At 34.1% G+C, this 20,962-nt stretch overlaps 1 protein-coding gene across 2 annotated transcripts in view; it reads left to right on the top strand.

The window, feature by feature from the left end:
- Positions 1–16,061, top strand: part of LOC145285923 (guanylate cyclase 32E-like) — a 1,316,276-nt gene extending 1,300,215 nt beyond the window's left edge. For both annotated transcript variants that reach the window (XM_080134424.1, XM_080134425.1), the window contains 2 exons: positions 6,407–6,498; positions 14,915–16,061. In XM_080134424.1, the coding sequence (XP_079990550.1) occupies positions 6,407–6,498; positions 14,915–15,925 (1,103 nt within the window). In that variant the 3' untranslated portion in view covers positions 15,926–16,061. The remainder of the gene's footprint in view (positions 1–6,406; positions 6,499–14,914) is intronic.
- The last annotated feature ends 4,901 nt before the right edge of the window (positions 16,062–20,962 follow it).

The raw sequence follows: 20,962 nt of genomic DNA on the forward strand, positions 1-20,962 counted from the left end.
CATCTGATCTTCTTGAATTATATCCATGGTTACGATTGGTCCTGAACATGTACTATGAACTTCTTGGTTTCGCCTACGTACTAATACGCATCAGTCGATATCCATATATATGTATATCCCTCATCAGTAATCTCACAAAAGAAAAATATATCAACTATTTCTCGCAGAAAATAGTCTTGCGACGAAGATGACGCAGTCAGAAATACCGATAATCTTTCTTTGTGTCATTTTCCATCCGTCCATAGCCTTGAACCCTTGAAGGTACATAGGCTATCCACAACTTTGTAGATGCTTTTGTAGCGAGGAGTACTTTTTTCGTGGTGAGAGTACTTGCCTTTCGCCCAACCTTCCTAAAAGGTACATACAGTGCATAGATTTCCCCAATGGTCACGCATCTGGTACTTGCCAGCCTCATTGTAGCTTAACGTCGGTGATCTGACCAGAACCGGTGTGTCAATGTGATTGTATCGTACTTGTATCACTTTATTGTACAATATATTATTTCTAACTTAACCTGTTTTTCGCGTCTTTCATTACAATTTTATCTAGTGCAGCAACGGCCCAATCACATAGACGCCCCGGTTCTTCGCCAGATCCCCGAAGTTAAGCAACGTTGAGCCTGGCCAGTACCAGATGGGAAGGCGAAGCGCTGTATGTGCCGCGAGGTCAAATACCATGGTTTCGAAATTGACGCGGTGTATCTTCTCTCCAGGGTAGATGGGGCTCTCTTAAGCCGTGGTAGGCAACCCATCTAGTGATGGCGTCACGATGGAAAAAAATCCCTTGATAGCCCTGGCGAAGCATCGAGAATTCAGCTACGGACTAGATTTGAATTACACTACAAACCCCTGCAATGAGGTGTAATCTCGGCTGCGGCCGCATGTCACGTTACGCTTTTACGTTTTAGTACCGCCACAACTCGCGACAAATATTTGAAAAGACATGTTTAAAAGTCGAATGCAAGATAACGTCGTTTTCCACAACAACTGGCGGTAAAGAATTCGAATTAAAAAAGAACGCACTTAACCAAAATCTGCTTTCCAACGAAATATTGGAATTGTACAAAAAAAAAAAAATAAATAAATAAAAAAATAATCAGTCTTCTATTCAGGAGTGTATATCTTCATATTAAGTTTTCTACATTTTTCTATTTTGTCATAAAAAGACCTATTTGTATTTGTAAGTCATTTAAATTCGTCTACCAATAAAAAGTAACATAAGAATAGGTTATTATATCACACCAACATAAATATTTTAATATCAATCATGTTACTATATATGGGTTTGCGAATATAAAAGCCATATACGCCCTGAGCGGCAGCTTCTCGGACAAACCTATGCTGCCTTGACAACGTTCAAAACAGGCACCGAAACCTGGTAAGTGATGCCCTTTTTTACTACCTTGCAACCTCTTTTCCACAGAATAAGCGTTGCGAGCCTGTCCCTGTATCGTTATTTTCATGGCAAGTACTCGTCTGAGCGTGAATATGTAATTCTTCCCAAACTGTCACAATGAATGGACTTGGCTATCTACTACTATAATCTGCAGTTCCCCTCAGCTCTTTTTCTTTTTTTTCTAGAACTGTTCGCTTGTGGAGGTTTTTATAGAACTGCCCGCTTGCCTGCTTTCCAGCTAACTATAATATGATCCGATAACAGTGTGGGATGTCGGTCGTACGCATGGATCGAATACTAATAGGGAATTCAGTGTTTGAAATGAACTTAATGTTCAGAATTTAAAATTTAATGGTTGAAAAGACTAGACAAGTGCAATATTGATTTTTTTCAAACATTCTATTTATTAAAAGTAAAATGATTTTTTCAAGCCTCATTCATACAGTTTTCACACTCTAAGGACGTGCCGGAAGATACCTTTGCCATGACATGAAAGAACATAAAAACACTGTCTGTACTTCATGCGGAAGAATATTAGACTATTCGAAAATTAAAAAAAAAAGTTAATTTACTTTTAATAAATACTAGCAGTTCAGCCGGGTTCTATGTACTGTTTATAACTATATGTACATATGTATATACATACATATATATATATATATATATATATATATATGTACATATGTATATATATATATATATATATATATATATATATATATATATATATATATATATATATATATAAAAGTTTGACTCATGTCCCGGTAATCTACATCTTAAATTTCAAGTGTGTGGACCCAAAATTGGCGGACGAGTTTCGTACAGTTAGCAGAGGAAAACTCTTTAAGCTTTGACATCTTGGCAGTCAAATTCCCGCCCAAAATCTGATTAAAAAGCTTGCTGCATGTCTGAATTCCATTTTTGTAAAATTACAAATGTTTGGGCACAAAATTGGCTGAATAGTTTGCTAGAGACTGTAAAGGTCAAATCTTTTGAACTTCGGAACCTTGGCAGCAATTTTTTTCGGCCAAAAATCGATTAAAATGTTTGCCTTATGTCTGATTATACTTAATGCAAAATTTCAAATATTTAGAGTAAAAATTGTCTGAGTAATTTTGTAGAAACCGCAGGGTATTAGTTTTTAAACTTTGACCCCAATTTTGAGACTTTCATGTATAGTTTTGGGTTCAAATCAAGTAAAACGTTTGATCCATGCACAATTAACTTACATCAAACAATTTAAGTGCTTAGACCCAAAATTAGCGTAGGAGTTTAGTATAATTTTTAAAGGTCAAATCGTTAAACTTTGACCCCTTGACAGCCAAATTTCTAACCGAACACCGATAAAAATAGTTGTCCAAATCTCAATACCCCTTATGTCAAATCTCGAGTTTGTAGACTGAAAATTGATGAAGTAGTTTTATTGGGGAACTGTACACACAGGCAATTTCATTTTATAGATATATAGATAAGATATATGTTTATTAAAATCAACTCTGCACCTGTCTTATCTTTTTAACAGTTTATATATATATATATATATATATATATTATTTTTACATAGGCGTCACCACTTATCAAGGCCGATAGGCAACTCAAGGATAAGGGTTAAAGAGTGTACAGTAGTCAACAGGATAATATAGTAATCGCTAGTAATGGAAGTTCGATAAATTTTTTAACTTAAGTGGAACGGCTCATCAGAAACTTGTTCACGTTGGACTTGAAGACAACCGTATTATAGACAGCTGGAAAACAGGAAAACGGAAAACAATTCCACTGGCGTGCAGTTCTAAGAAAGAAGCTTTGATCATGGAATCTATGTTTAGGTTTAGGCACAGATAAATAGTGGGGGTGAATTATTGATAGTGTTTTCAGCTAGTCGAGTGTTTCCTGTGAAAGTTTGGCTGGGGGGGGGACCATAGATTAAAGCTCAGTCGAACACTTTCCATGAAAATAACGATAAAGCAGAGACAAACTCGCAACATCTCTTCTGTGAGATAAAGGTTGCAGCAGGAGAAAAGGAGATCTCCCACCAGGCTACGAAGTCTATATATATATATATATATATATATATATATATATATATATATATATATATATGGGAGTGGGGATGTTTTATTGTATGTTTGCAAATAAATTTACAGGTATAAGACGAATGGTCGCAGGTCGCTACAATGTTAATATGGTCAATTATATAAAGTACACTTTCTTTGTGGTTTAACTGTATTAGATTAATCTGTTCAGATTGTAGACTTGTTATAGGAAGTTTTTATGTTTACTCTATCAACACTTAAACTTCGATGAGAACTATATAGATATTATACTTTATTATCGTCTCTGATGATCTGCCATGTTAATAAAGGGAATAGTTGGCATCATGATTGTGAAACACGTGAAAGACAGTAAAGAAAAATATATGCATGTGCGTATATTATAAAAAATGAAAATAGAAATTAAAAAATAAATAGAAATTTGATGGTGGATTCATTCTTAGAGTACGAGATAGAGAGAGATTGAGAGAAGTGTTTATAATAAATATATAGCAATTACTCTATAGAGGTGTCTGGGTTTTTTTATTGCATTTTCACCCGAAGCAAGGCACATTGCCACAAGGATGTAGGGGGCTACTATCAGGGACATAAGCTATATGACTTCTATGTGGGGAGTGGGGCAGCAATATGTCGGTTCACGTTACACTTGAACTTCTGCATGTCAGTACAGTTGAGGAATCAGGAACCCGGAAGAGAATTCCAACGTCTAGTGGAAGAAACTACTGCAGTAGAAGGCTTTCTTACATCTAGGGATCTCAACTGTGAAGGGGTGGGATTTTGCTGCTTGTCGGGTTTGTCGGGGGTATTTACGTCGAGGGGGTAAAATGCTTGCAGTTCGTCGAAGCATTCACCGTTAAAGTACTTGTAGAACAGGCAGAGGGATGCTACATTTGGTCCATGGGACAGAGGCTGAAACTTAGATGACAGTTAAGGACCTATCAGGTTGGCGACTCTCTTTTGAACCTTGTCTAGGAGTGAGAGACACGTAGCAGATGAATCAGCCCAAATATGACAACAATGCTTCATACATGCGCGAATGATGGCTTTATAGAGGTACAGGATAAAATTAAGTTATTGCAAGGCTTGACAGTTACGTATGGGAATAAAACGTAAAGACTTTGTAGCCTTACTAATATATATATATATATATATATATATATATATATATATATATATATATATATGATTTAGTCCCATTCACATATAGAGAACTTCTGAAATTAATACTGAAAATTGATTAACATAATGTAATACAAACACCTTATCATATCATGTGGATACAGTATATATATATATATATATATATATATATATATATATATATATATATATATATATATATTAGCAGAGATATACGATGTTGCCCGCTATTGAATGAGTCTAAACAAATGTTATCCACTTTAAATACTTTTATTATCATCGAAATTACTGAAATCGCCCACTTTTGTACAAATCGATTGATTACCTAATCAAGTCGAAGACAGACGGGTGTACACCTGGTTCAAGTTTCATATACTTTCTTGCAATGACTTGATCAACATTCGATTGTAGTCTACATTTCACTGTAAAAACCTATTGTTGATTTTATAAAATTACTAGACTGGGTGCCCGGCGTTGCATGGGTGTTTGTAGGTGTATGTTGAGCAAAGGAAAGTGATAGTAAGAAGGCAGGCTCGATCCCTTCAGAGTAGGAGGAAAAGAAAGTGAAAAATAACGTGGCGCGTTAGCTGCTGCGCCCATCGTAAAACCGTAAAGTTACGTAGGTTTAAATTAAGGCGAGAAAATCGAAAGCAGGGGATGACTTTCAAAAATGTCGGCGAAAAAACGACATCCCGTGTAGAAAGGTGCGCAGTTGAAGGTGGAGGAATTAATGTTTTCAGCCAAATTTTTATATTTGTCATCCGAAGGATCGATATTGAAAATAATACAGATCTCGTGAAAATCCATCGCCACTGTTGAAAGTGCTGCGACATACACACTTACATGCATACATACATACATACATACATTTAAACAGACGGGTGAGATTTATATAATAGATGTATATATAGTTGCTTGAATTTAAGTTAAAAAAGCAAAAATCAAGTATTATGGTTCAATTGTGCTCCAAGCGGAAACATTTATTTCGAGCACGCCTGTGTCTTATCAAAGAAACTTCTACTGTGTTTGCAATAATGTAATTTCTAAACTGAATCTGTGATGTAAGGCTATATACAGATGTTAATTTCGGTCAAAATCACATCGATCCTTTTTTTTAATCAAGTTTTTTTTCGATGGTCAATTGCGTTACAAAAAACTATCAGAGAACACTCCCAGACACATTAATATATTTGTGTTATTAAAAAAACATGACTAAGCCATTGCTGGGTCAATAGTGAACGAACTCATGTACAGACACAAATAATCTTTTATATATAGATAGAAATAAAAATAGATATGATGGTTAGAATTAAATGATAAAATGGAAACGTTTAGTATCATTGTTCAATTGTGCTCTAAACATTTCGAACGCGCCCCTAGTTTATCAAAGAAACCCACTATTTTATATGCCGAGCTCTTCTATATCTGCAGTGATTAAACATCACCAATATGACTTGACACACACACACCAAAGCCTGCCTGATCGCCGCCATCCACTGATTATTCGCCGAGTTTCCGAGCTTTTAAGTTTTTTTCAATTCCTACTCTATCTGTTCATTTGAACAAGAAATCACATAATCGGTCAGTCATATCATAACATGTATAGCAATAACATACTGATATTTTTAAGGTTCTACAATAATTTTATATACCTGTAATAAACGTGATTAAATTACTTTAATATATATAACGTATATGTATATAATTGTACTTAGGTGGGCATTATTTTGTATTATGAAAATGTATTTTTTTTAATGAATTATTTTTTTTAGGTTTATTTGATTATGAATAATTTTCTTTCTATATATTTTCTACAGCATTAAAGATTCACTGCAGCGAAGAAACGAAGTTATTACTAGACAAACTTGGAGGATACATCTTAGAAGAAAGAGGACTTGTTAGTATGAAGGTATGCATTATATGTTTTTCTTTTTGACCCATGTTCACGCCTTACAAAGCATATCGCCACTTTGACGTAACGGGTTACTATTTGGGGCTCTGTCTAGGAAAGATTAACAAGATATTTGTTTATATTACATTTAAACCTCTGCATATCAGTACAGCTATGGAAGCAGGCAGCAAGAAGAGAATTCTAAAGTATAGCTGTTCGAGAGAAAAAACTATTAGAATAGAAAGCTTTCTGGCATATAGGGACATCAACAGTGAAGGGGTAAGATCTTATTGCTAAGCGTGTTTGTCGGGTATATGTACGTCGAGGGGGTATAAGTGAAACGAGTTCATCAGAATACATTCAATTAAAATATTTCTAAAACAGGTACAGTGATGCAACTTTACGGCGATGAAACAGGGGCTGGAGTTTAGTTGATAAAGTGGGGCTGATTAGATTGATAACTCGTTTTTGGACCCTAGATAAGAGGGAGAGATTAGTGGTAGATGCATCAGCCTAGATGTTGCAACAATATTCCATGCATGGGCGACGAATGGCCTTGTAGAGATACAAGATACTCTTAGGTGTGAGTAATCGTCTAGCTCGATAGAGGGAACCAACCTTTTTGCAGCAGCCTTTGCAATGTCCTCTATGCATTTGTTCCAGTTCGTATTGCCCGCAAATTTTAGGCCGAGCTGTTTGAAGATAGAATTTTCAGGTAGCATTTGTCATAGGTGTAGGCGGTTGGAGAGGTGTCTTGTAAAAAAGAGATCAGCTTAGTTTTACTAACATTAAATGTTACCATACATCTGCGGCCATATTCCATTAGAGTTTGAAGGTCATTTTCTAACGAAAGTATATTGTAATACATGGCGGGTACGAAGTTTATTTTCAAACTTATAAAATCGTTTTATGATGTGTTGTATTGTATTCATCATTATTTTATTATGTTATGTGTATAGGGTTAGTAAAGGGAATACACGAACGCGGATATAAAGTCGAACAGCATATTTTTGGTTTACGGCCGTACATTAATAACACACGTGACGACATTCTTATTTCTTTAGTTTATTCGTAGATAGGTATATCTCTCCAATATTCCTCTCACAAGACTTTTACTATGTAAAAGGTGTTTTTTTTATTCTGTAATCACTTCTTTTTTTTACATTAATAGTTAAGGGCTCAGTAAATTTTCTTTCTCCCCCAACCTTCATTGTTCGGGCGTATGTTGAGGAGGTCGAATCAAATGTCTTGTATGTGAACTCAATCGCTTCTTCCATTTCATTCTGTGCGTTGATGGGATTTATTACACGTGTTTCATTTTTATCGGTTAATGTATTTCATATGCTTGTTCTTGTCCCTCTAATCTGACCAACAGCATGCCGGTCATGCCCTTCTACCAATACAGCATATTTTTTTTTTTAAATTAAAAAAATAATCCTGACTGTAGAGACATCACATTATTGGAATTTCTAAATATTGATTTGTTGATTAGACAATTTAAAAAGCTTCATTCAATCAAATCCACATGTTTTCAGAATGTCTGTGAACGAAAACGTTGAATACATTCATGATCCCATTTTAAGAGTAGCATTGCTTCATTCAATCAAATCCACATGTTTTCAGAATGTCTGTGGACGAAAACGTTTAATACATTCATGATCCCATTTTAAGAGTAGCATTGCTTCATTCAATCAAATCCACATGTTTTCAGAATGTCTGTGGACGAAAACGTTTAATACATTCATGATCCCATTTTAAGAGTAGCATTGCTTCATTCAATCAAATCCACATGTTTTCAGAATGTCTGTGGACGAAAACGTTTAATACATTCATGATCCCATTTTAAGAGTAGCATTGCTTCATTCAATCAAATCCACATGTTTTCAGAATGTCTGTGGACGAAAACGTTTAATACATTCATGATCCCATTTTAAGAGTAGCATTGCTTCATTCAATCAAATCCACATGTTTTCAGAATGTCTGTGGACGAAAACGTTTAATACATTCATGATCCCATTTTAAGAGTAGCATTGCTTCATTCAATCAAATCCACATGTTTTCAGAATGTCTGTGGACGAAAACGTTTAATACATTCATGATCCCATTTTAAGAGTAGCATTGCTTCATTCAATCAAATCCACATGTTTTCAGAATGTCTGTGGACGAAAACGTTTAATACATTCATGATCCCATTTTAAGAGTAGCATTGCTTCATTCAATCAAATCCACATGTTTTCAGAATGTCTGTGGACGAAAACGTTTAATACATTCATGATCCCATTTTAAGAGTAGCATTGCTTCATTCAATCAAATCCACATGTTTTCAGAATGTCTGTGGACGAAAACGTTTAATACATTCATGATCCCATTTTAAGAGTAGCATTGCTTCATTCAATCAAATCCACATGTTTTCAGAATGTCTGTGGACGAAAACGTTTAATACATTCATGATCCCATTTTAAGAGTAGCATTGCTTCATTCAATCAAATCCACATGTTTTCAGAATGTCTGTGGACGAAAACGTTTAATACATTCATGATCCCATTTTAAGAGTAGCATTGCTTCATTCAATCAAATCCACATGTTTTCAGAATGTCTGTGGACGAAAACGTTTAATACATTCATGATCCCATTTTAAGAGTAGCATTGCTTCATTCAATCAAATCCACATGTTTTCAGAATGTCTGTGGACGAAAACGTTTAATACATTCATGATCCCATTTTAAGAGTAGCATTGCTTCATTCAATCAAATCCACATGTTTTCAGAATGTCTGTGGACGAAAACGTTTAATACATTCATGATCCCATTTTAAGAGTAGCATTGCTTCATTCAATCAAATCCACATGTTTTCAGAATGTCTGTGGACGAAAACGTTTAATACATTCATGATCCCATTTTAAGAGTAGCATTGCTTCATTCAATCAAATCCACATGTTTTCAGAATGTCTGTGGACGAAAACGTTTAATACATTCATGATCCCATTTTAAGAGTAGCATTGCTTCATTCAATCAAATCCACATGTTTTCAGAATGTCTGTGGACGAAAACGTTTAATACATTCATGATCCCATTTTAAGAGTAGCATTGCTTCATTCAATCAAATCCACATGTTTTCAGAATGTCTGTGGACGAAAACGTTTAATACATTCATGATCCCATTTTAAGAGTAGCATTGCTTCATTCAATCAAATCCACATGTTTTCAGAATGTCTGTGGACGAAAACGTTTAATACATTCATGATCCCATTTTAAGAGTAGCATTGCTTCATTCAATCAAATCCACATGTTTTCAGAATGTCTGTGGACGAAAACGTTTAATACAATTATGATCCCATTTTAAGAGTAGCATTGCTTCCCCCGTCAAATATGATTTTGTCTCTCGTTGTTACATTGTCGTTTGTTTTATAAATTTTCTCAATGTGATGATTAATGATGAAGAGATCCGAACTCCATCATATTTGGATGATCTTATTTCGAAGATCAATTGCGGCGTATTTTTTGTTATCTACTTTTATATTTCATGTAACTTGTCTGGCTGTTTCCATCGTTTATTTTCTGTCCACAGCACACTGCTTTGTGGTAAGTTTTGCCACGATTTTTACAAGTCCTCTCGTAGTATAAACATTCCGCCGCTCAATATTGCACCTTCTCGCAAATACCGTATAGGTTTGGAGGTAATTGTTTTTTGGAAAGGATTACTATTTTCTTGTGCTTCTGTTATATAGTGGGGTGTCATAAAGGAGATTGTATCATAAAGGGAATAGTGTCAAGAAGGAGATTCGTGTACGTGATCGTCTAGTTTCTAATCTTATTGTTCATGTCTACGTGGGTGTGTGTTTGTGTACATGCATTTCTTAACATACCTTTATTCATGTGTCGTCGGTTGTTCCTCTGGTGTTCATCGTCTCTTGGAGGGGAGCTGGCCTGTTGGATGAAGAATTCACTCCAAGATGATAATTAAGGTTTTATGTTTTTATTCACCTTCCAGAGGTCGACACAGAATGGAGGTGAGCCTTGCTTGCTTGATGGTACACGTCAGCGTCCTCCCCAGCCCAGGGGGGGGGCAGCTGAAAAGCCGTTTGTCTTCTTCAACACCCGAAACCAAACTGCAAAGAAAGAATTAGCTAACCTCATCACATGACACCAGGTCATCTGGTCAGCTGACCCTTCTTCTGCAAACGTGTCCACTGTCCACGTTATTCACCTCTCTCTCTTTCCCTCCCTCTCCCTCTCTCTTTCTCTATTCTCTAATAGAGACACAGAGAGAGAAAATAGAAAGAGTAAGAAAGCCAGAGAGGGGGGAGAGATGCTCTTTAACACTTCGACACAAATTTTTATTTCTTTATAATGAAGTGGAGATTTTGGCTTGAACTTAATTTTCCTAATATATTATATATCAGACCACTCGATATGTTTAGAATCGCCCTCAGCACGTATGACCCGCTGAGAATATTCGAGCAGTTTATTTTCAGCAAGAAGTCTGATTCCATTTTTAGATTCGGTCGCAGTTTTTGTAAGCAGAAACAAGCCATGAGTGGAATATTAAGCATTTGAACTCGTATACTGATAATTTTGACAATCGATAATCGTCACGATGCTTATTTACAATGGACGCATATGAAATATAATCTTCGTCATCACGTTTTAACAAGCTAAAACACTTCTATCTTTTATGTAATAGAGTTGTGTTTGGACTAAAACACTCTGACGAAATTTAATTGTTTCAGAGAATTGCCATTCTCTTGTTTTCATTTGTAGAATTAGGATATAGACAAAGCTTTTATTATGCTTAGCTGTCTTTACTTTTCTTAAGAGTTTGCAAACTGTATTAGCGAGTTACTAGATCTCGCAGTTTACGGTAATAAAAGATCTTCACATCTTCAATAGAAACTTCAAACGTTTTATCTTCGTCTGGAAGATAAGTAAGTGTCTCAACATAATTTAAAATTTTATTGTCGGGAAATGCAGTGTTAATTTTATTACGATCATTTTTACTTGATGCCTTCAAAATTTCTTTTTTGTTTTTTTGGGAATTAAAGGAAGAGCTATTCTTACGCTGTAGTTTTCTCTTTTTTATCTTTCTGTTGCGATATGCGTTATTTTCTTGTTTGATTTTTTTATGTTGATGTAGCCGGCGTTCCTCAATTTTCTTTTAGTGCTGAAACTGCGCTGTCATCATTTGCTTGAAAATGTCTCTTACACCGTCAATAATGTCTATACATACGTCTGTCTTTCAGAAAAAAAGCGAAATACTTTTTCTTCAAAAACACAGAAAATTATTCAAGTTTTTTTTTGTTAATTTTATAACATAACTTCCCCAATGTTATGGCAATAGGGGGGAGAGAAAATATATATCTATACCTATATATATCTCTCTCTATATATATACGTATATATGTATATACATATATAATAATTTCCACAGTCCAACATCACAGTTGCTAACAAGAGCCATAAATGCAAACGAACCGGAAGTCCAAGACTCGAGTTTTGCCCTCATTTGGGCTCATCAGTTAGACACATCCGGACTCAATCATCATGCATCCGAGACAAGCACTCTACAAAATGAGCAAACGCGTCGCACACAACAAATTCCACTGTCGAATTTCGTTGCAGCTATCTTGATCTATGATGGTTAATAAGATTCATCCGCAATATATTCTATAATTTGTTCCTTTATAAATTTATTTCAATCACATTTTAGGCGTGATAACAGGAACTAATTTCTATGAAGACAGCATTGTATAAGATTCTCTCTTTAGAATTTAGTATGCTTCAAGTATTATTATCTCGGTGTATACTTTCTATCCTTATCTACTATCGGCCATTTTTTTACATAGGTATCGGCACTTATCAAGCGCAGAACACTACGCGAGGAAAAAGAGTTTAAACGTGTGCAGTAGTAAATTGGGCAATATAGTAAGTGAAATTCGGTAAATTTGTTAAATTAAGTGGAACGGCTCATCAAGGATTTGTTACCGTTGGACTTGAAGACAACCATATTGTAGTAAGATGGAAAGCAGCCAAACGGAAGACTGATCCACAGTCGTGCAAAAAGAAACTTTGTTCATGGAATCTACGTTTAGGTTTAGGAACAGATAAAGAGTGGGGGAAATTAATTGTTTCATTAATTCTTTTTTCTTATATATAGCCGCTGATTAGCGTAATAGTAAGCATCCTTGGTTATCGTACAGGCGGTCGGGTTTCAATCCTGACTTTAGGTAGTGTCCTGTTTAGCCGCACTGATGAGTTGTTAAATGCCGAAACAGTAGTGTATCTGGATTATATATATATATATATATATATATATATATATATATATATATATATATATATATATATATATATATATATGAGATTTGGAGTTCCTATCTCATCTTGGTTACCACCTGGCGAAGGCCAGATGAATAGTTGACCGAAACCTCGTGAATATATATATATATATATATATATATATATATATATATATATATATATATATATATATATATATATATATATATACTGTTAAAAGTCCACGTATGCTTCTAGGATAGTGATTTAAAGGCTATGAGGGTTTTTGAAGCATGAAAAACGATGTTACTTTTTGTATTTAATATATTTATTGTTATTTTTTATATTTCAAGCGGACCTCCGCTTTTTGTCACAAAAAAGTATCGATACTTTTTTTGATCAAGAGCGGAGGTGCACTTAAATTATAAAAAATAACAATAAAAGTATTAGATACAAAAAGTAACATCGTTTTTCATGCTTCAAAAACCCCTCATAACCTTTAAATCATTATATATATATATATATATATATATATATATATATATATATATAATTGCTTGAATTAAAAGGTAAATTGCAAAATTAAAGTGTTATGCTTAAATTGTACTCTAAATAGAAACATTCATTTCATGCGTGTCTCGGTCATACAAAAATACTGTTTATTTTATATGTCAGGCCTTTCGGCTTGTGTGATAGTTAAAGTTATTAAATGCACTTGTGATGTTAGACTGTATAAGGTGTTAACTTTGGTCAAAATCACGTGTTCCTTCTTTCATCGGATTATTTCGATGATCTATTATCGAAACTTATCGAAGACATTCCGATGCAAAACATATATATATAGGTCATTTCCAAGCACATACAGTACTTTCGTGTGAAATTTCATAAAAATCGGCCTAGCCGTTTCCGAGTATATAGGACACGAACTCACATACAGATATAAATTTCATTTTATATAATAATGAAGATTTAAGTATGTTCGCTGATATATTTCTTATTAATTGTTATATATTTGTAGAAATGAACACAATCGATAATAATATGATTAAGTTTCGTTATTTACATGCAACTATATACTTTAGTTATATTATCGATTCAACTAACGATTGACTCTCGAGCTAAGTTTGACAGAAGAATAACGTAAATCGTGTTATTAGAATTGCATAAATATAACCGTTGTTTAAACTTATATTGATTTATTGTTAATATATCAATTTTTATGACACATAAACAAACATGTATTGTTTTTGTTTTTTTTACATAGGCATCGCCACTTACCAATGCCAAGATGCCACTCGAGGGTACGGGTTTAAGAGTGTACAGTAGTCAATTGGACAGTATAGTAATCGTTTGTAATGGAAGTTCGGTAAATTTGTTAACTTAGGTTGACCGGCTACACAAGAACTTGTTTACATTGGAATTGAAGACAACAATACTTTAGTAAGATGGAAAGCAGGAAAACGGAATACAGTTTTACAGGCGTGCAGTTCTAAGAAAGAAGCTTAATTTATGGAATATACGTTTAGGTTTAGTCACAGATAAAGAGGGGGATTATTTAGTGAGTTTTCAGCTAACAAGTGTTTCTTGTGAAATCGAATATATGCGACAGTTGAATAGAAATTTGATTATTATATCTTTAAATTAAATAACAGCGGGCCCTAGATTGGAGCTCAGTCGATCACTTGAAAATGAAAAAGCAGAGACAAAATCGGAGCATCTCTTCTGTGCGAAAGAGGTTGCAGGAAAGAGACAAGGGCATCCTCCACGAGGCTACGAAGTCTATTTTGAACTCTATCAAGGCATGTTAAGTCCTTTCTAGCAGCTCCTGCCCCGATGTGGCAACAGTACTCCATCCTAAGACGTACTTGTCTCTTATATAGATAGAGAATTGCATCAGCAGTGAGCTATCTACTGGATCGATAGAAGGATCCTACCATTTTTCAAGCCACCTTGGCAACGGATTTGATGTAGGTGTCCATTTCAGATTAGAAGTAAAGGTCAAGCCCAGGAGCATAGACTTTTATATACACAATATATATATATATATATATATATATATATATATATATATATATATATATCAAAAAAACATGTATTCACTTTTATGTACGCGATATGTAAAATAAAAAGTACATGTCTGTCTTTTTTTTATATTTCAGGGCAAAGGGGAGTTACGTACGTTTTGGCTGCTGGATGAAAACAAAGAAATCCGTCAACGGAGATTAACGAACACACGACGTGCGAAAAACTTCCGGTCGACTATAAGCAACCAGCCTCACCCACGAACGAACTCTTGGAAACGTAATGCTTTCCATCGCAAATCACGTGAGACGGAATCACTGTGCTGCGAAACGTCTACGGCAGGCGGTGGACCCGCCGCGGTCTCCATCGGCAATCCAGCACCCTTATCAACGACAACAATCAGTGCGTCAGGAGAGGTGATTTCCTCTGCCAACTCACTGTGCAGTCTCAAACGCAACGGTAGCTTTTTTGATATTATTCGCGACATCGACGGTATCACAGGCGGTTCTGGCATGCTGGGAGGTGGTGTAAACGGGTCACGAAACTTGAACGATGCGTCCCTTACTAATATCTCTGTTGGTACTGGGGATTCTACGGTCAGTCGAGGCCAGTCTTTCTGCCGGGCTTGTAGTGTAAAAGAGAGACGCTCGACCAACAGGGACTCCCCCACAAAGTCGGCGCGACCGACCCCATTCCAAATTCGCTCAAACAACACCATTCCGACTATACGAGTGGCTAGCCCGCCGTGTCTCGATACGTCGCACAAGGAAAGCGATGCTGACTGTGCTTCGGAAAAGGACTGCCTTTTGGCTAAAGTGCCACGTCAGAAACGTTTAAGCTCCGGCGCTGTCCATCAACAGCTAAACATGCCCAGGGATACGAACATTTCAACGTCGCCGACGCCGGATTTAAGGTCAGCGACGTGTTCAACGACAATGTCGACGACGTCGATGATGACGCCGTCGACGTTAACTCAAAAAGACGCGGAGTCGGTGACATCGATATCTCCGATGTCAAGCGATATACAACTGAACCAATCGTGCGCCGAAGGAACAGAGAACTACGTCGAACTCGCTTATTCCAAGCCGATGATTCGACCAAAAGATAAGCTTACAAATTCCACGGTTTCTGTTTCAACTGGAATTTAAAACAAAATAGAACAAAAAAAATCATAGGTTTATTGTAAAATGTCTCACATCCATGCTCTAAATATCTCTAATTGATCTGACTTTTCCCATGTTTCATGTTTTATGTTCATACTAATGGTATTTATATGTGTGTGTATGTGTGTGTACGTATATATATATATATATATACATATGTATATATATATGTGTGTGTACGCATATATATGCATATATTAAAACATATATACATATATGCATATATTAATACATATACATTTATATATATATGTATATATTAATACATATACATTTATATATATATATGTATATATACATGTATGCATAAACACTCACATATCCTCCACACACACATGTATGCATATATATACATACATACATGCATATATATATATATATATATATATATATATATATATATTATAAAGTACATAATTTACGACTGTTTGCTTGTTGTTTCTGTGAACTTTTAGGGCTTTAGAGATAAACCACATTACGATATACATTCTAAATCTCTACTAGTTATTTGATTTATATATTTTTTTAATTTTATAAAAGATGATGTAGCATTATTGCTGTTGATCTTTGTTCTAAACTTGACATCAATTAAAAGAAAGCATCATTACTACTTGATTTATGAGAAATAAAGGAAAATTCAAGGATGAGAATAGCATTGTTTTAAAATAAGTCGGTGCTTGATTTATGAGAAACGCCGAGATTTTCTAGAACGGGTTTTAAGGAATAACTTTACCAACACGTACCTAAATTATGCCCATTAGTGTTTAAAACAATACGGATTATGTAATTCGATTAAATATATATATATATATATATATATACAAATTGTATATATATATATATATACATATATATATATATATAAATATATATATATATATATATATATATACATACATATATATACAAATCGAGCGGAGGTATTTCGAACGATATCAAAAAACATCGTTAAACTCACTACTCGTTCAAGCAGCCGCCAATAGCGTAATGGTTAGGAGCCTTGACTGCCGTACCAACGATCGGGTTTCAATCCTGGCTTGAGGTAGTTGCCTGTCTAGCCGCACTGATGAGCTGTGAAACAGCGAAACAGTAGTGTATGTGGATGACTATATATATATATATATATATATATATATATATATATATATGCTTGTGTGTATGTGTGTATTAGTGTGGGTGTGTCGGTCTGTCTGTTTCTGTGTATAAGACGTAAAGTCTGAAAAATTGATTGGTCATCCTTGCGTATTTTAATTTTTATATGAGTTTATATATATCGTAACACATACACATACAACACACGCATACACATATACACACATACACACACACTTATACAAACAATATTGAGTTTTTATGTTTCCTGTATGTTTGTATTGGACTCTGTAGGCATAAAACACTAGTGTAGTATAAATTAATAATTAATCTTTAATTATAATTATATAGACATATCTTTATCTGTATCTATACACACACACACACACACACATAACTGCATTAACCTTGTATGTATGCATATATATATATATATATATATATATATATATATATATACAAGGTTAATGCGGTTTGTTTAAATACAGTTTACTGTGTATATACAAATAAAGAACAGTACAATGCAGATGTCAACTAATATAATTCGCCTATTGATGTAATTCTCGCTATATATATGGGCACAATACAGTATATATATATATATATATATATATATATATATATATATATATATATATATAGTAAGTTATAAAATATATATGGCGATTAAGTTACACTGAATATTCCACGTTTCATCCATTCTAGGATACGTCAGGCTTGTATATATATATATATATATATATATATATATATATATATATATATATATATATATATATATATATATATATATATGTAAGCCTGAAGAATCATAGAGTGAATGAAACGCAGAATATTCAGGGTAGCTTAATCGCCATAATATTTCATATCTTACTTACTACGTATTGAGCACTTTTGGAGTGAATACTTAAAGTATACACATGAATTTATAATTTCGTATATTAATTTATGTGAGTAAATGAATAGTTATATATATATATATATATAGAGAGAGAGAGAGAGACAGACAGACAGACACACACACGCACAGACAGACTGACAGACTTACAAACAGACAGACGAATGTAATTATAAATCACGTAATTCTTTGTTCACTATATATATATATATATATATATATATATATATATATATATATATATATATATAAAAGTGAACGCGCCTGTGTCTGTGTGTGTCTATGTACATTTCCCTACGCAATAACTCTGTCAATTTTTAGTCTACAGACTCGAAATTTCACACACTGTGTACTGAGATGTTGGAAAATCAATGTGATCGGTCTTTGGCCAGAAATTTGGCCAAGAAGGGGTCATAGTTCAACGATTTGACATTTGAGAACTTTACCAAACTCCTCCGACAATTTTGGATCTATGCACTTGAAATTTTAGATATAGGTTTTTTGGACATGAATCTAACTTAATAACTTGATTTGAGCCCAAACCAATAAGGGCTTATAATAGGGGTCAAAGTAAAAAAAAAATGACCTCTGCGGTTTCTTTCAATTTACTCAGACGATTTCTAGTCTAAATATTTGAAATTTTACATAAAGGGTATTCAGAGATAGGGCAAGCTTTTTCATCAGTTTTGGTCGAAAATTTTTACTTACCAATATATAAATGTATGTATGTTTGCATGTCTGCTTTAAACTTTCAATAGAGGCGACGGATTTTATCAAGATCAGTATCGTTTTACAGTTTGATATTTCATACGACAAATATCGAAAAATTGGCTAAAAACATTAATATCGTCCCCTTCAACTAGGCACTTTTCTACAGGGGGTGGTGTCACTTTTTTCGTCGATATTTTTTAAAGTTATCCTCTTCTTTAGATTGTCTGGCCTTAATTTTTAAAAATGTCAATTCCGGTTTGGCGGTGGCGGTAACACCATAAACGTTAGGTTTTACCCCGTTCTTTTCCTCCTTTGCGGTACGGGTTCGAGCCTGCCTTCCTACTACCACTTTTTTTTTTTTTTTTTTTTTTTGCTCAACATACACATCTAAACACCCGGGCAATGCCGGGCGCCCATGCTAGTAACAAATATATTACAAAACCAATTTAAATTTTTTCATTCTTTATACGGTCCCGAGCAAGGCCGGGTAGCCCCGCTATATATATATATATATATATATATATATATATATATATATATATATATATATATATATATATATATATTTATATATATATATAAAGTTATAAAATGTATATGGCGATTAAGCTACACTGAATATTCCGCGTTTCATCCACTCTAGGATTCTAGAGTGGATGAAACGCGGAATATCCAGTGTAGCTTAATCGCCATATACATTTTATAACTTACAAACTAGCTCTACCTACGTATTGAGCACTTTTGAAGTAAATACTTAAAGTTTACTCATAAAACTATACTTTTATATATTAATTTTATGTGAGTAAATTAAGTATATATATATATATATATATATATATATATATATATATATATATATATATATATATATATATATATATTACGGTCACGTAGTTGACAATAAAGAGTTCGGTGGGCTGACATGTTTTTACAGGGGAGGAAGAAAACATTAGTTTTAATTGCTTTTTTTCTAATCATTTTATGTACATATTTAACATTTACAACTCTAAGCATTTTTAAATATTCTATTTGTAATTTACGTTATTTTTTTTAGGCTTCTTTGTCTTTATATACAAAGCTTCAAATGTTTTCAATGTTTTCATTTAATTATCGCTTTGTACGATTTTAGTATTTTTACCGTTATTCTCCGAAATTCGAAATGATCGCAGACATATTTTATTAATATTGCGATATCGAACTGGAGTCGGAGATGTGGAAGGCCAGTCTGGATGACAACGTGTTTGTAGTATAGCCTATGTAGTTAGCAGTATTAAAGATAAACTCTCTTAATGCGCAATTAAATTGATAAATTACATTGTTTTTTCTAGCAAGTTATTTGTCAGCGAAATGTTGTCTTTGATTACAAGTTTAGTTTTTATAATAGACTAGCGAGGGGTACCCGGCGTTGCCCGGGTGTGTTTCGGGGTATGTAAAAAATCCCGAAAATGTGAAAAAAATAGGTGTCCATGAAAAGAAACGAAGCCTTCACGACGCGCAGTTGGAAAATAGTAAAGTGTTTAAAAAAAACAGGTGCGCGTTTTTGATTGACGTGACGGCGATAGGTATTCAGCAGTAAGCATTTTGTGCGGGACAGTTTTGAATGAGGTGAAAAAATCGGTTTGTTTGTTTTTAAAAACCCGCTCCCTGTTTATTAGGAGGAGCGAAATGAAAGCTACAGTCTGATACGACGAAGTCGACATTGAACAAACGTTACTTAGCTCTCTTGCGACAACTGTCTTTCGGACTGTGATTAGAGTCGAGTTTCGCTTTTTTTTATACCGAAAACCGAATGTAACGCGTGCCGATGCGAGAAATGTGGAATAAAAAACGTTTTAAAGTCAATAAAATTAAATAGACAGGCGAGCTCCGTGCGTAACTCTAAGATATTACAATTTATAGATGATATAAAAAGTTTTAAGAAGTTGTGGATCGAGCAAGCGCTTCTCTAAAAGAAGCCTTTCGTGGACATCGAGGAAAAGAGTACATACATACACACATACATTTTCGGTTTTATATATATATATAGATAAACTTGATTTTTTTTTGTTATCTTTGGGAGATATATATTTTGAGAATTAATATACCTAAGAATGTTGGAAGTGTTTCAGTGTAAAGCGCTCGCTAAACAAACACATGGATCCGACCTAGATAACTAAAAAAAACACACACATAAAAAAAAATAACTAGTCGGAGATTGAAGAAGGTAAAAATAGATAGTGAAACAAAGAAGTCCGTGAATTTCAATAATATTTGTCTCAATGTAAATATGATATCTTAATATTCTCAATATATATATATATATATATATATATATATATATA

Source organism: Euprymna scolopes, chromosome 10 (genome assembly GCF_053919585.1).
Source record: "Euprymna scolopes isolate OS-2025 chromosome 10, ASM5391958v1, whole genome shotgun sequence".
Classification (NCBI taxonomy): domain Eukaryota; kingdom Metazoa; phylum Mollusca; class Cephalopoda; order Sepiida; family Sepiolidae; genus Euprymna; species Euprymna scolopes.